The sequence below is a fragment of the Anarrhichthys ocellatus genome, unplaced genomic scaffold (genome assembly GCF_004355925.1).
Source record: "Anarrhichthys ocellatus isolate YVR2014 unplaced genomic scaffold, GSC_Weel_1.0 scaffold11, whole genome shotgun sequence".
In the NCBI taxonomy this organism is placed as follows: domain Eukaryota; kingdom Metazoa; phylum Chordata; class Actinopteri; order Perciformes; family Anarhichadidae; genus Anarrhichthys; species Anarrhichthys ocellatus.
This window is the reverse complement of record NW_022280041.1, coordinates 4,228,955-4,245,287: the sequence shown is the minus strand read 5'-3', so window position 1 is coordinate 4,245,287 and position 16,333 is coordinate 4,228,955. Positions and strand designations below refer to the sequence as shown.

Sequence of the window (16,333 nt, the reverse complement as noted above, 5' to 3'; positions counted from 1 at the left end):
TGTGTGTGTGTGTGTGTGTGTGTGTGTGTGTGTGTGTGTGTGTGTGTGAGGGTCAGTCTGGGCAGCACTCCAGACTGCTAAGAAGAAAAGGAGTGGGTTTCACCACAGGAGGTGGATCTGGGCACTGTGCCAATCAGCCTAGCACACACACACACACACACACACACACACACACACACACACGCACACACACACACACAGCCCCGAGGCAGCGGCCCTGTGCTGTTGATGCCTGCAGGCGGGCCTGACCACTCGCTGCCCCCACAGACACCGAGGACACAGAGAGAAAGCTGAAAAGGGAGGGCTGGAGAGAGGCGAGAGGCGAGGGAGACAAGGGGAAAGAACTGTGGGGGAGAGCAGAGAGAGGACAGGCTGATAAGGTGGAGGCTGAGAGAGACACGGAAACAGAGGCTTATAATGATAGATGGAGGAAAACAGAGAGAGAGAGAGAGAGAGAGAGAAAGAAAGACAGGGAGAATGAGGTGTAAAGTGAAAAAAAAGATGTCAGCAAACAAATGGAAAAGAGGGGAGGAAAAACGACTGGGGTGCGTTATAAGTAGGTGTGTTTGTTGTGGGAGGTGCAGTGAGGGGTCCAGAGGGGGGAAGCAAAAGGGGGGCAACAGATCGAGAGAAGAGTGGAATCACAGTGGAAAATGATTCTGAAAGAGGAAAGGGGGGTGACAGAGACAGAGGGCTTCAGGGATAGTGGAAAAGGGATAAGATAAAAGAGTGCAGGCAGGGGAAGAGTGCGAGTGCTTGAGAGGCGGAGAGACAAAGATAGCTAATGTGATACACTTTGGTGGTTTGAGGACATGCAAAGCATCTTTTAATTGAACTGATAGAGAGATGAGAGCACTTGCAGGGAAGAGATGAGGCAGGAAATTAGAGAGAAGGGAGAGTGAGAAAGAGTGAAAAGAAGATTGAACCAGCAGGGATTTGAATCCTGTTCACAGGAATCACTGAATACCCCTGTGCACGGTGTGTTGTTAAACCTGCAACAACTGATTTGTTTGGCCACTTTGGATCAGTGGAAACAAGCTGTAAACACGACACTGAGATACTTAGAGTGAAAAACCTGTGAGCAAACAATTGCCTATTTACACAACCAGAGGGTTAGGGGGCAGCATTAGCAGACGAGTCGACAGGAATAAATGTAGCGCTGTGCGTCGCTGCAAGCGTGACACGAGGCAGGAAACTTATTTAAGAAACGTATTTTTGATTCAGGACTTGCAGAAACGTACAGTGCCAACATTTTTGTCCTGGGTTGACATTAGCATGAACGCCTGATGGATGTAAATCCAATATTCACTCTTCTTTTAGCTCGGTTTCTCCACTATGCTAACCAGCTAATCGCTAACTTCTGCCTGTTGTTTGGTGCTGGACAGGTAGCATACAGTTGGTATATATCAGGGTTTATATAGATTTATGTATCTCTAATGTCATATATTATTCATATAATACATAATACAGTTTTCTCTTGAAAAATTTAAATATAGGTGTGTCTCAAAGACGCCCCAGAAATCAGCGAAAAAAAGGAAAAAGAGAGATTCTTGGTCTGAAAAAGTTTCAAACTCCCAACAAGGTCATCACTGTTTTCTTAACAGCACCGAGTGTCAAGGGTGGCTTTTGTAGAGTTGTTGCTCTGACTGCTGTTGCTTTCACTCCTCTTTTCTCCGGTACAGGCGAGCGGAGAGAGAGAGAGATATACAGCAAGACAGGAGTTGCTGAGAGAGAGACAGACAGACAGACAGAGTGAGACAGAGTGAGACAGAGGAAGAGAAAGAAAGAACGTCTGTGCTGGTGCCAGAATGAGGTATAGGGTTTCCTGAGACTTGTTTTCCTGACTTAGCCATTCTGTAAGCCCTCCATCCACTTCCCCTGTTACACACACACACACACACACACACACACAATCCTCGTCCCTCCTCAAATCACACTACATATCGCTGGAGATAGAGGCTTTTTGGAAAACTGAGCCCAGTTCCCCTGGGCTATTCCCAACCCAGCGCTCCGGTTACACCACCACGTTCCACGGCGCAATTCCTCAGCGTTAGGCCGAGTTTACTTAGGCAGATGCCTCTCTCCTCGAAAAAATGCCTCCCAGAGCACTTAATCTCTGTTATTGGAACTCTGCTCCTATCAGTCCCCTTCCATCTAAATATTATTGGAGGCAGAGACAATAAAAGTTGCCATAAATACGTGAAAATAGCATCAGGAGTGCACGGTACGTCCGTTTCCTCAGCAACTATTGGCTCTGTGGAATTGCTGAAACCAATGTATGAATAAAAGCGAAGCTCTCAAAAGTACAAGGTCAGTTTATAAAGCTCTCGTACTTCGGAGTGAGGAGGCGTTTCATCTCGAAGCCATTAGAGATCCGTGGAAGTCGCCTCATCGCGTTTAATTGTCAGCGGCCCATTTACGGTTGATCTGATCGCTCGCTCTGAAAGATGGCCGAGAGTCAAAAGATGCATCATCTTTATGCAGAAGTCCCGCTGGGGGGGGGGGGGGTTCCACTGCAGGCGGAATAATCTCAGACACACAGAAGTACTGCAGGGGAGGTATGAGATAAAGTGTGAAAATTCCTAAAAGTTCAACATTGTAAATAATAGAAATAAGCAGTGGTTTGGTATAAAGTATAACTCATTATAGCAACCTCATCCTCCTGTAGCTCTATGGAATAACGGCCAAAAAGTATGATAACAAGTCACCGAAACAATCCTTTCAGACAAAGTAAAAGAATATACACAAAGCTCAGCACTATACTTACTATACAGAAATGCTTTGGATAATTACTTTCAGTCCTGGCTGTCTGTGGCAGATCTGATACATTCCACACGACATACTGTAGGTAGCGGGAGGGAGACGGACATTACTGTGCAGTAGCCACAAGTACAAGTTGGTTTTCCTTCTCTCTTGTCGCCCCCCCCCCCCCCCACACCCCCACACCCCCCATCCTCATCCCCCTGAGCCAAACCACTCTTTCTGATACCTCAACCTCTGTCCAAATGATTCATTCAGCCATCCACCCACCAAAGAAAACAAAGAGTGAACGCAACATAAAACAGCCTATACAGTACAAAAGACATTGATATTTACTCATCCGGATATCCACTCTTGTTCACCACATTCCACATCATTCCATCTCCATCTGTCTCCTCCCGCACCGAAAGCCCAAAGGCAACACCATTCATGCCACCCCACAACATCCCGGCTCAGATCCAGCTGCACCAACCTGAGGTGACATCATCCCCCCACCCCTCTCTCTCTCTTGCTTCCTGTCTCTCCTTCTGCACCCATCCTACTTGAACAAAAGGGCTGCGTTCCAACAAAAATCATCCAACCCCGTCCTTAATGACAGGGTAGAGCTAAGTGATGCCATGGGGCAGGAGAGCTGGAGGTACTTTGGTCTGGGACGCTGCCCGGTCAGGATTCCTCCCTGAAACATGTGGTTTGTTCTCTCTCTCTCTCCCCCCCCCCCCTCTCTCTCTCTCTCTCTCTGTCTCTCTCTCTAGATGGATGAGGAGAGCAGGGAGCAGGAAAAAGGGGAGACCACAAAGTAAGCTCATAGCCCAAAGGGAGAGATCATTTGTAGCTCAGGTGGGATATGAGTCCGCGGATGGCGTTAAATAGCAGCAGTATGCCCTTCGGACAGAATACGAGGATAAGGTTAATGCACGCAATTCAATCGTTGTTTTTTTTGCAAATTTCCTACTGGGATCAGTGCACGCGGGCGCTATTTAATCCTGTGGTTAGGTTCAGGGTTATGCACACGACATGACCGTGGTTTATTTTTGACCCGCCGTCGCACGTACAGCCGAGGCGAACAAAACGTAGGGAAATAATGAAGTTCTCGAGCAGTTGTGGAAAGAAAATGCTTTCAAAGGCTTTAAATCATTCTATTCCGAAGAATACGACGATACCATTTCCACTATGACACCGTCCTCAACAGCTCGGGTGTTGTGAAGATCTGATAGGCAGTCAGAGCTGTTTTTGAGGGTAAGTTTGAGTCAAGTCACAAGTCATTCAATACAAGTCTCAAAGCTGGGATATTGCAAGTCTCAAGTCAAGTCCTATCGGACAGGTTTACGTAGCATCACAAGTCATTTAAGACTACTTCAAGTCAAGTCTCAAGTCTTGTAATGGCAAGTCCTAAGGAGTTAAAGACAAGTCCAATTCAGGATTTAAGTCTTGCAATACCAAGTCACAAGTCCTTAAGTACAAGTATGAAATAATTTGAGACAAGTCAGATGAAGTCTTGTTCCAATCAAGTCTCATGTTTTGTTATAGCAGTCTCAAGTCATTTGAGACACGCCCAAGTCAGGTCTTATTTCTGAAGTCTAAGTCAAGTCACAAGTCAGTCAAGAGAGGACCGAGTCAAGTCATTCAGAGCAAACCCAAGTTAAGTCAGGTCCAAGTTGAGTCCTCATTCTTGTGACATGCATTTGCCTCAAGTCTCCAGCTCTGAAAGCGATGATGTGAATCATATCATATCAGCAGGTTTTGCCTGGAGAAGTTATTGAAATACTTCGCTTGTTGCTCATCAGCAAAACAATCTAAGTTTGATTCCTCATGGATTATTTTTTTGACTATGTGAGGACGGTAAATGCATCCAGCAGATACAGTAGACTCCCTGGATAGGCCGAAATACAGATTACTAGAGTTACTAATCATCTGGACGATCCGGTTGTGTCAAATCTGCTACAGCGCTCAGAGCAATCCTGGTCTCCCTGTTTGATTTTGGCCACATGTGAGTCCGCCTGCCTGGTGCTGTAAACCTGTCATTGTTCTGGGTCAGCTCCCCGAAGATGTCCTGAAGGCCTCACACACAAACGCGCGCACTCCTCCTCCTCCTCCACCTCCTCCTCCTCCTCCTCCTCCTCGGTGGGGATCGGGCCAACAGGGGACAGCCTGCGTCCCGTCAAGGCGTCCAAAATTCCATGACTTTCCCCCGAATTCCTATCCGGAGCCAAGTCATATATTCTGTTGTCATCCCCAAGGCCCTAATGACAACCCACGAGGAACACAGAGGCACACCGTCTTCACTTCACACACACACACAATGAAATTACACACCGAATATGACGCGTCACTGTGCATGCTAAACAGCCATTAAAGCCGTTTCCTTCTATGCAGCTGCTGTTATGCCGTAGGATACAGGTTTGACTTATTGAATTAATGTGCAAACCACTAATAACAGGATGCAGTTCGTCGGGCTGCATGAAAATAGCAGGGTATTTGGAGTATTTTCAACACTGTGAATCATCCGGCCCACTGGTACATTGAGCCCAACTAAAACCAGACTCAGTGTATCACATTAGATCATAATATTACAGATTTTTTATTTATTTTTGTATCAATCTTTACTGTGTAGCCTGCTGTTTAACAGCTCTGTGAAATTGCATACCTTCTGTGTCGTTCACTACGATATATAATTCTTAAATGCCGTCTTGGGGTTAAACTGTTTATTTTCACACAGTCCCCCAGACTGAAGCGCCGTGCCAGGAAATATGAATGAAAACTGGCCCACCGAGTGTATAACAAAAAAAAAAAGATGCTGTTTAAAAGAGGCCTTCATGTTTTTTTAATGTAAGCGATGGCTTTGATAGGCCGCAGACTTGTTTTCACGAATGAACGTGTCGAGTATTAAGGTGCCTTACAAATCACTCTTCCTCGTTCGCTGCTCCGCTCTTTTCGTAGCTTCTCCGAGAGGTTTCGGAAGAGCAGAGTGATTGCTTGCAGCTCTGGCCCTCTTTGTCAGTAACCTTGCCTAAATCAACAACCGGGCCCTGCTATTTTAGTGCATGAGAAGAAAAAAACAAAATTAAGATTATAATGGGACTGTAAAACGGAAACCTGCCGTATAACGTGATTGACCGTCGCTGTGTGTGTGTGTGTGTGTGTGTCTGTGTGTGTGTGTGTGTGGTTTAGCAGGACTCCGTTAATCAAACGGTCCACGAGTTAAATGTAATTGTGGTTTCAACATTTCGGTTCCATATAATCAGTGGAACATGGGACGACACGTTAAGGGAGGAAAAGACGGTCTGCCAGATTTGTTCCGTCCATAACAAAGATTTTCCTCTACATTGAGAAAAAGGACGGGGGGGAAAATAATAGCTTATTTTTCCAACCTTAAACTCCGACTAATTGCTTAAACATTTCCTCTACTGATCCATATGAGGACATTAGCCGAGCGACAGGCTTTTGGCACCCTCTGAAGCCACATTTGAGAGTTTCCTACCCCATTCTGAGGTGTTGCTTAATCCCATTCGCTGGCTGCATGAAGAGCTGTGAAGAAAGAAGACCCCATTGAGTTTAACCATAAACACAATGGAGACCACGTGTTTTGTGTGTCTCTAAAGGGTCTGTTTTGTAATTATTTACTTTATATAGCTGCATCTCTTTCTACTGGACACATTTTCTACATGTGATGAACTGTGCAACAGATAGAAGTGTGTGTGTGTATAAGTGATTGAGTAATGCAGAGTCCTCCCAACATTCATCTTTTCCATTCGGCCTGTGATCTGCGCTCTAATTGCGAAGTGATCTCAGCAAAATGCTAATTGTCCACAGCCGCGCTAGCTGCTCTGTGAGGCCGTACTTGGCACGGCGGTGCTTTGAGCTAAATGCTAATGTCAAAATCGCTAACGTGTCGATGAAGCAGGTGTACTGTTTTCCATCCCTCATTTAGGTCAGCGTGTTAGCATGCTAACGTCTGCTAATGAGCAGAAAACGTAAAGTACTGAGGCGGATGGGGATTGTCATCGTATTCGCAGGTATTTGGTATGAAAGAAATATCGGACAAATGAAACATTTGACGTGAATACGGTGCGGGATGAAAAGGTGAGGCATCACTACAGTTTGTACAAAATTTCATGGCAATCCAAGCTAAAATCATGTTAGCATGCTAACCCCCTCCAAAAAAAGAAAGGAATGCTCAGCACCAGTAACGTGTCAGTTAAATAAATAAATAAAAAGAATTGTGCTAAATACTCTTAATACCTCTTAATCACTGGATGAATGTTTATAATGAGCTCAGCAAAAAACAGATGTTTTCACACATTTCTGGGTGGCCAAGCAGCGATACAGACGGTTTCATCATTGCATCATCCGCCCTTCATCCATCGAGCCTTTATGCACACGGCTTTCGACTGAACTGCGATGCCTTCACGACTGGGCAGTGGAGATACAGACCTAAAACAAACCCCATAATTATCTATTTGTGGTCCTGCTTCAGGCAAATATGAACATAATACAAAAGCACGCAAACACACACGATGTTTGGAGTTCCAGGAAGTTCCACAACCACAGTTTAGTCCCCAGGGGATGCTGCGTTCCTCTTAGCGAGGAACTTCTTCGCCTCCTTTCCTGAATGACACACACACGCACACACTGAACGCACTAAATGTAACTCCAGCTCGCTCCCGACCACACTGTCACTGGGGCACTTTGCCTCACCTTCCTGCTGCGAGCCTGGCCGAAGCCCTTTTTTTTTTTGTTTTTTTTCCTTCCTTTAGACATTGCTTCAGACTTGTGCTATCTGTTTCCACAGCCGTGCGCCTGCTGACCCAAGAATGTGGACAGCACTCCGGTACATTGTTTTACAAGGCTGAGCAGCAGTGTTTGAGATGTGAAATGTAGACTCTTGCTAGTTATGTGGGAGAAAACCCGACTGTGAGTGTGTGTGTGTGTGTGTGTGTGAGTGCACTCTGAATTTGTTTTAAAGTCGCAATCTGCGATATTCTTGTTGTATATAAATTGCATGTATACTGTATATGTGGATATTTGTCCACTTTCTTGGAACGTGCACATATTGATGTTGGAGTCCTTTTTATTTGCTATGAATTAGCTCTCTATGGACTGTTTTTAATGTTCATGTTTACTTCCATTGCTTTGAATCATCTGTACATTTAACTACTTTTCATCCAGCTCCGAAAAGTCAAGCCAACGCGGAAGGGTCTTAAACTTGCATTCTTTCTACTGGCCAGCAGGGGGCGACTCCTCTGGTTGCTAAAAAGACCTCCGATTGTATAGAAGTCTATGGGAAAATGACTACTTCTCTCTTGATTTACTACCTCAGTAAACATTGTAAACATGAGTTTTAGGTCTCAATTGCTAGTTTCAAGTCTTCATCAATACAGCAGGATGTTCATTTCGTAAATCATGGTCCCATTTAGAGTGAAATAGACGATTAAAGCAGAGGGCGGGGCTACCTTGTTATTTACAGTGTGGTTCCAAAAAACCAAGATGGCAACAGCCAAAATGCCCTGCGTGACGTCACAGTGACTCCGTCCACTTCTTATATACAGTCTACGCTTTCATATACATTTTTTACATGCGAGCATGGACCTAATTAATTAATTAATTGTGTATTTGCAGATAAGAACATTTAAAAAAAGAACAAGAAGTCCTCCCTAACGGTAGCACTTCAAACTCATTCCCTTCAACTAGACATGAATGCCGCCGTGTCGTCGAGAGGCCCTTCAGAGCTCTCCAGAGTTCTTGTTTTTGTTCACTTGTTACTTTCTGGTCCTGTTTTACACACTTGACTCGAGCGAGGCGTTCGCTCCGCTGATATTTTATACAACCCCACCCTCCCCCCCCGAATGCTCCCGGCTGTTACTCCAACCCCCGTGGCCTGTCTGTCAACCCTTGTTCCCATGGCAATTAGTTAGGAAAACCGTGGCCAATTATCTGCCACTCTGGAAAACACACGCCTGACAAACCGCTCGGAGCGACTGTGTGCCACCGTCTCAATAGCTGGGGCAGATTTGTGTGATGGGTTAATAGTGGGAGAGTAAAAAGTGCTGTGGGGGCCACATTGTTGAGTTCATGTTGGTTTATAGTGCGCTCTGACCCTATTGAAAGTTTTATAGTGATGGGTGTCTATCTACATATTCCGCTGAATGGGACACAAAAAAAGGAGGACGAGGCAACACAGAGCCATTAAAAAAATAACCCGGTGCAGACTCGAGGCCCTGCTTCTTCTGAATGGACAGACGTAAGAATCACGTTTGAAATGAAATGTCACAGCGATTCAAAAACACTGATTCATGGCCCAAGCGAGACGAAGGACATGCTGCACGACCTGTTACATACTTTGCCAGGCGAAGTTAACAGAGATCGAGTGTCTCTCTCTGTCTCTCTCTCTCTCTATTCTGTGTGTAGGTGACGCGTCCCCTCAAGAATGTGGTTCTCTTCCTCTCGCCGTTAGCTTCAATTTCCCCTCTGGTCGCTTACTTCACTCGCGCAGCCCGAGAAGCTGTCGCTTGAGGAATCTGGAAAACACCATCGGGGAATGAGAGGAATTTCTGCTTTTTAACCCCCCTCCCCTCCCTCTCACCCCTTGCTCTCTTTACTTTGGACGCCTCTGTACAGCCGGGCTCTTGAGTTTTCTCTTGTTTCTGATTGCAGCCCAACAATAACAACCTCTCATAAACAATGGGGCTTGTTGATTGGGGGGTTGAGAAGGAGAGTGGCCGCTGCTGGCCCGCGCAGTCGTTTTTTTTTTTTTTTTTTCTGCGAGCGGTAGGCCTCACGAAATGGTCCCAAACGTCTGAAAGTACAGGCTACATCAGGGGGACTGCGAAAGATTTATGGGCAACTTTTTAAAAAACGCACCGTCTCTGAAGGACCATAAACACATGCTTTAGCCCTCTCTTAATCTATGTTTCCTCCAAAGAGGACTTTGATGAACCAAACGCTGAAAAAAAGGGGGGGGATGCTGGTCAATGTCAGGAAACCACAAAAGTACAGGGGGGAGAAAAAAAAAATGGTAGTTTTGGTATTCTCTGCTTTTTGCAGCACCCATGGACTCGTAAAGGGAGTCTGGATCGCATCGAGTAGGACTTTTAAACACGACGACCACGGAGCTCTGCCCTCTCCTTTCAGCCTATGGGCGAAACACAGCTGGAGTCACATGCCGTTTAAACAGTTAAACCATGTGTCTGTGACACAGAAATGATAATACAGAGTGATGTGTCCTGGAAGAACCGTGTCTCTACTATTTCCATTTTCGGAAAAATGATACTGGACATTACTGTACATTGTCCCTCATCTGCTGAACCGCTTTTTTTCAGACTCTTATGTGAACTAAATCAAAATCAAATGTCAAAAGAGATTCTGGTGAAGAGGACGGGTAAACAGAACCGCTGTATTTTATTATGATTTTCCACAGGCTGCATACCAGAGCAAGGCTTTTTTTTTTTTTTTTTTGGAAATGGAGAAGTTTTTCCAAAATATCTAAAGATGGACAAACAAAACATTACATGGCTCAGTGCCTTTTGTGGTGACAGATAGGCACGGAGCTCCCCCTAGTGGACAAAGGAGATCCAGCAGCACATTTGGGTAGAAAGCGAAACTTGTGCTTCTTGTCTCACGTCCACTGATTGTTTGTCTGTCATCAGAATACATTACACATTAACGCAAAAGTGCTTTAGTCATAAGAGCTTTAAACTTTATTCATAGGATTTAAGGAATCACTTACAACCCAAAGCACATTCTGGGAAGCATTCACTCACGCGCACACCAAGCACTCATCAAGCAGGCGCTGTCTGTTCAAAGTCTTCATCAGCATCAGTGGATTTATCGAAGGGTTAGCCGCCACTGGTTGTCATTTGCCTGAAGTCTTGAATGGATCAGACCACACCTGCACACCTTTGGACAAAAGAATAAAATATAACAAAATTAACAGCGTCAGCATGCGTGTAACTGCAACATCACACCACGGTTAAGGCACTGGAATACACATACAACTCCTCTTACTGCGCTTGTTTCAACAGAATGTGCAATCAAATCTAATTTCCATTCACCAAACATCTATTCACACACACTTAAAGTACTAGCTGACTGTCAAAATGATCCGGATATTGTAAACTCGATGAATCTAAGTAGAACGAACAAGAGAAGTTGGCAAGTACTGCACTGGACAAAAATAAACAAAGGAAATAGCTGAAATGATTAGTCTCCTAATCAACTAGTCGCTCGACAGAAAAATGATGGCAAACTAATGTGATTTATCGTTGAAATATTTTCTCATGCAAAAATGGCAGCTTTTCGCGGTTATTTTTTATCATAATAAACTGAATATCTTTGTGTTTTGAATAGACAAAACAAGACATTTAAGGGCATCACCTTGGACTCTGAGGAACTGGGATGGACCTTTTTCACTACTGACCAACGATTAATCTAGAAAATAATCCATGGATTGATCAACTATAAAAAAAATACTCCTTAGTTGCAGCCCGAAAAGGAAACAGAACTTCATCAAGCCGGTCCATCTGTGTCTGATATATGCATGAGAAGTCTTTCTACAACAGTCTACACAACCTCCGTCAGGTATATGTTACACCTGTTGTGTAGACTAAAAACACCACACATTGATCTACCATGTGTCCTCACCTACGGGTTGGATATCTGCCTGGTTGACTCCTGTGCGGTTCACCTTTTGGACATCTCCTAGCAACGAAAGAATAGTACAGAGTCATGAACAAGATTGTCACATTGTATCTTTATTGTTCTCCTTTGTCTGCACTGGATTGAGTTTAGTCTTAGTGTCCTGACTCTAGCTTTCCATCATAGCTAGCCAGAACTGGCTCAGACTAAAAAAAAAAAAAAAAGACAAAGACATACAGTGAAACCACAACTATGTAGCTGAATGAATTTTCCTGGCACCACTCTGTCTTTGTCTCGATTGGTTTACTTGTTTATGGTTTTGGAAAAGAGGAGAGGAAACCTCAGGGTGTCTTTTAAACTCTGCACAGAACATAAAACCCACAGTTCACTATGAATAAATTAATGAGAAAAGACTGACACGGTACAAAAGACAGGTTAGCTAACAAACTAGCTAATGTTACCTAAAACAAGCAGTCTGTCTGCTTGTGTAACTGGACGTGTAGGAGAGCCGTCAGCCACTTACTGTACTCTTCTTTGTGCGTGAGCGGGTAGAAGAATATGGGGTAAAACGCCGCAGCGACAGCCGTAATAAAGCCTCCAAATACCAACGCTATTCTCTGATTTTTTGACATTTTTAATGTTGGACTGGGTGCTACACTTTCACCTCCAAGTGCTCGCAGTGTTTACATATAGTATTTCCGGTGTGAAGGTCACCAACACGCGAGCGTTGATAAAAAGCGGCGTCAAGCTAGTTTGGTCCTTTTGAGGTTCCGTAGCACAGCGAGTCACATGCTGCAGCACAACAATAATAAGGAAGTCTGGGTGAAGATTTAAGATATGAGAAGAAGTTTTTTTTAGCCTTCGGAGTTTTTTTACTCTACTTTCACCTGCTAGAAAGATGAGAAATTTAGCCGTTGTTGTGTTTTTTCTTTGTTGCTGTTACACAGCAGGAGAAAACAAGCCAATTCAAACATTTGTAATTCCTCACAGCCACATGGATGTTGGCTGGGTGTACACTATTCAGGTACGTTTCTGTCACCAAACTCTTCACACGGTGTTAAACTTGACAAGCATATAGTGCACACAGCCTACTGTTGAACTATTTCCTTTAACTAAACCACTAATATCCACATATTGAGGATGAATATGTGTATTTTTCATTTCACATAATATATATGCGAGTGTGTATTTCCCACAGGAGAGTATGCACGCCTATGCAGCCAATGTGTACACCAGTGTGACCGAGGAGCTGTCGAAGGCCGCAGACCGCAGGTTCATCGCTGTGGAGCAGGAGTTCTTTCGACTGTGGTGGGACACTGTGGCCACAGACGCGCATAAGACACAAGTGAGGACACGTGATGTGTCCATACTCTGTACCGACATGAAATAATGCAAGACAGTCTTGATAAACCACCTGCAAGCTAAATTCTCTTAAAGGGACACTCTCATATTGCGCTCATAATTCATAAAGTTTGGGGACTTGCAAGAAATGTGACAAGAGTGCATCAGAGGTTGAGATATCCTGGTTTTAGTACATAACATTTTATGGCTTGCTTTGCTTTATAGGTACGTCAGCTCGTTAAAGAGGGTCGACTTGAGTTCATCATCGGGGGCCAAGTGATGCACGACGAGGCTGTAACTGATCTTGATGACGAGATACTACAAATGACAGGTAGTGCGCCGTGTTTGCCTGCGCCTGTAAATGTCAGTTTGAGAGAAGAAGATACGTAGAAACCTTTGTTTTTTTTCTGTCTCAGAGGGACACGGTTTCCTCTACGAGACGTTCGGGGTGCGTCCTCAGTTTTCCTGGCACGTGGATCCATTTGGAGCTTCTGCGACCACACCGGTCCTCTTTGCCCTGGCCGGCTTCAACGCCCACCTCGTCTCCCGCATTGACTATGACCTTAAAGACAGCATGCAGAAAAACAAGGTACGAGTTGATGCTACTGCCGCCAGTGAAGGGAATACTCTTAGAAATTCACAAATTGTACACGCTTCACCGCAGTACACATTTAAAACTGAAAGAGCACATTCCTTTTAAACACTATCACCAGAAAAGTAGATTGGCATTATTAAACTAACCTTAAAATGGAACTAAATAGTCACAGCCTGTTGTTTTATCTGTTTTATTTTTGTACAGAAACTTCAGTTTGTATGGAGAGGTTCTCCGTCTCTAAAAGAGAAGCAGCAGATCTTCACTCACACTATGGACCAGTTCAGCTACTGCACCCCATCTCACCTGCCGTTCTCCAACAGGTAGTCCATGATTCGACTCTTTATTGGTAACAGACAGACGTGTCTTCAACTCTTGACTTACTCAGTTTTAATTTTTACCATAATTCTATATCCATATTTATAAAAATTGTATTTTTGAATAGACAAACATGTTCTTTCGTCTTAGCTCTGGTTTCTATTGGAATGGAGTTGCGTTGTTCCCCGATCCCCCTAAGAACGGAGTTTACCCCAACATGAGCCTGCCCGTCACCAAGGACACAGTCCAGGCCTATGCCAAGACGATGGTGGAGAACATCAAGCAGAGGGCCGCCTGGTTTAGGACGAACCATGTGCTCTGGCCATGGGTGAGTACAGGCACTGGTGGCTCTTTTTTTAGAAATATTACAATTATTTACTAGTAGATGAACATGTAACTGAAATACCCTGCACTGTCCTTGTGTTTCAGGGCTGTGACAAACAGTTCTACAACTCATCTGTCCAGTTCAACAACATGGATCCTCTCATGAAGTACATCAACCAGAACAGCAAAGAGTTTGGGGTGACAGTCCAGTATGCCACTGTTGGTGAATACTTCCAAGCCATCCACCAGTCAGATCTTGTCTGGGAGCCTCGTGGGAGCGAAGATTTTCTACCATATTCCACTGGTAAGAATTTAAACTCTAAAATATGATATAAAGTGCTGCCTGCTTCACATGAAAGGACAAAAAGAAAGAATATTCTTGTGGATATTATCTACTGCGGCTTATTTATTTCCTAGAACCGCACCAGGCGTGGACGGGCTTTTACGCCTCAAGAAATGTTCTGAAAGGAGTGGCGCGCCAGGCCAGCTCCCAGCTGCACGCAGCCGAGACTCTCTTCACCCGGTACCGAGTCAGCTTCCCCGACGGACCTGTGACTAAAGACTGGGCCCTGGATAAACTGAAGGCTCTTCGCTGGGCTGTCTCAGAGGTAACTCGTCAAAAATATATGACTCCTTTTAACAGAAAAATAAAGCAAATCGCGTCTGTTCGTGGTCAAATAGATGATAAAAATGTGTGTTTTAGGTGCAGCACCACGATGGCATCACCGGCACCGAGTCTCCCAAGGTGGCCGACATGTACCTGCGGCATCTCGTGCAGGCCACGATGGGAGTGGATGAGCTTCTGGCCGCACTCATCCTGCTGCCCCACAACCTCGGATTACCCAGCATGCTCGGCAGCCGCTACCACAAAAAAGGTGTGAACATTTTGCAAGGGGACTGCGGCTTACATTGGCCTGCTACAACTTGTGCTTTAAGCTCAGTGCTAGCACATAGCATGAAGAGTAGTTTGGGCCATTATTTAAAATAAACAAGTCCTTCGTCTCCTCATCCCAGGTATTCATCAGCCTTTGGAGCAACATGTCATCGTTTACAACCCGTTAGCATGGAACATCACCACCATCGTCAACGTCACCGTATCCTTCCCCACTGCAGCCGTCTTTGATGACGACGGACAACCAGTGCCTGCACAGGTTGTTTATTTTATTGTTTTCTTTAAAGAAAAACTGGCCGTAACAAATGTTTAAATGTGGTCTGAACTATGTAACTTTTGCTGAACTTTGCTGGTTACATGCGGCAGTTACAGGATAATGATTAATCACAGCGTAGCAGTAGCAATAAATAGAGAAGAGAGAAAAGATGACAGCAGTAACATCCACCTCTGTCTGTTACAGATCCAGGGGTCGGCGCACTCCAATGTGACCTACGATCTTTTCATCATGGTGGAACTTGGAGGCCTTCAGCACAGGAAATACCTGATTAAGTTCTCCATGAAGAAATGCTCCGGGAGGAAGTGTGGCCGGACTTATGACGCCGAAGGGGTTTCGTTCGAGAGACACAACATCTGTGACTGGATGAAAACGGGGAGGAGGCTCCTGCCTGTTATGAATGAGTGTTACATGCTGATGTTTGACCAGGATACAAATCTACTGCACAGCATCACTTATCTGTAAGAATCTACAGATTATGTTGCACCGCATGCCGATATACTGAAGTATATTTATCATTTCAAAATGCTTTTCCCTCATGTCAATGTAACTCTCTGAACTTTTACCTCTATGTCGTCCTCGGCAGGCCAGAAAAAAGGAGAGTAATGGTGACGCAGGATTTCTGGGAATACCACGCAAATGGAGATATAAAAGCAGGGCCCATCTCCGATAACTACGTCTTCAGCGCCAACGGGTCAGCCGTGCAGGCGTACGAGGCTGTGGAGCTGGAGATCATCCCCGGGAAGATTGTGACCGAGATCCGGCAGCGCTTCTATAGGTGGGTACGGTGAACCAGTTTGTCGTGCGGTAAAAATGAACCCGAACTGTGACACTCTTTCTCACAATCTGACATATTGCATCGTCTAGAGAGAAAAGCGATAAAGACTACGCCTACTCCATCACCACCCGAGTCCCAGAATGCTTTGGGAGCAGACCGCGGTGCCACAGGCTGGAGCAGACCTATTCGCTGGGGCCCCTCCGTCTCAACACGGAGGTCGTCCTCAGGACCAGCTCCTCCTTGAAGAACAACAGGACCCTGTACACAGACGACAACGGCTATCAGATGATGGAGAGGAGATACAGGAAGTACACCAACAACACTTTAGCAAGAGTAAGTACCTGGATTTCTAGAAGAAAAACACAGGTTTTACTATAGAATAATATAAAAATAAATAAATAAATAAAAATAAATAAATTAAAA

The 16,333-nt window shown here is 44.8% G+C and overlaps 2 protein-coding genes across 3 annotated transcripts in view; one reads left to right on the top strand and one right to left on the bottom strand.

The window, feature by feature from the left end:
* Positions 1-8,433: 8,433 nt before the first annotated feature.
* smim20 (small integral membrane protein 20) lies at positions 8,434-12,135 on the bottom strand. The gene is made up of 3 exons (XM_031851549.1): positions 11,915-12,135; positions 11,398-11,454; positions 8,434-10,653 (listed from the first exon to the last, which is right to left on the bottom strand). The coding sequence occupies exons 1-3, from the start codon at positions 12,021-12,023 to the stop codon at positions 10,610-10,612; spliced, it is 210 nt and encodes a 69-aa protein (XP_031707409.1). The 5' UTR covers positions 12,024-12,135; the 3' UTR covers positions 8,434-10,609.
* man2b2 (mannosidase, alpha, class 2B, member 2) overlaps positions 12,111-16,333 on the top strand; it is a 6,102-nt gene continuing 1,879 nt past the window's right edge. The window contains exons 1-13 of one of the 2 annotated variants that reach the window (XM_031851547.1): positions 12,111-12,415; positions 12,590-12,736; positions 12,958-13,063; positions 13,149-13,321; positions 13,532-13,647; positions 13,793-13,970; positions 14,072-14,270; positions 14,384-14,574; positions 14,670-14,841; positions 14,981-15,117; positions 15,319-15,593; positions 15,719-15,910; positions 16,000-16,243. In XM_031851547.1, the coding sequence (XP_031707407.1) occupies positions 12,290-12,415; positions 12,590-12,736; positions 12,958-13,063; positions 13,149-13,321; positions 13,532-13,647; positions 13,793-13,970; positions 14,072-14,270; positions 14,384-14,574; positions 14,670-14,841; positions 14,981-15,117; positions 15,319-15,593; positions 15,719-15,910; positions 16,000-16,243 (2,256 nt within the window). In that variant the 5' untranslated portion in view covers positions 12,111-12,289. The remainder of the gene's footprint in view (positions 12,416-12,589; positions 12,737-12,957; positions 13,064-13,148; positions 13,322-13,531; positions 13,648-13,792; positions 13,971-14,071; positions 14,271-14,383; positions 14,575-14,669; positions 14,842-14,980; positions 15,118-15,318; positions 15,594-15,718; positions 15,911-15,999; positions 16,244-16,333) is intronic. The other variant, XM_031851548.1, reaches the window with a different exon arrangement.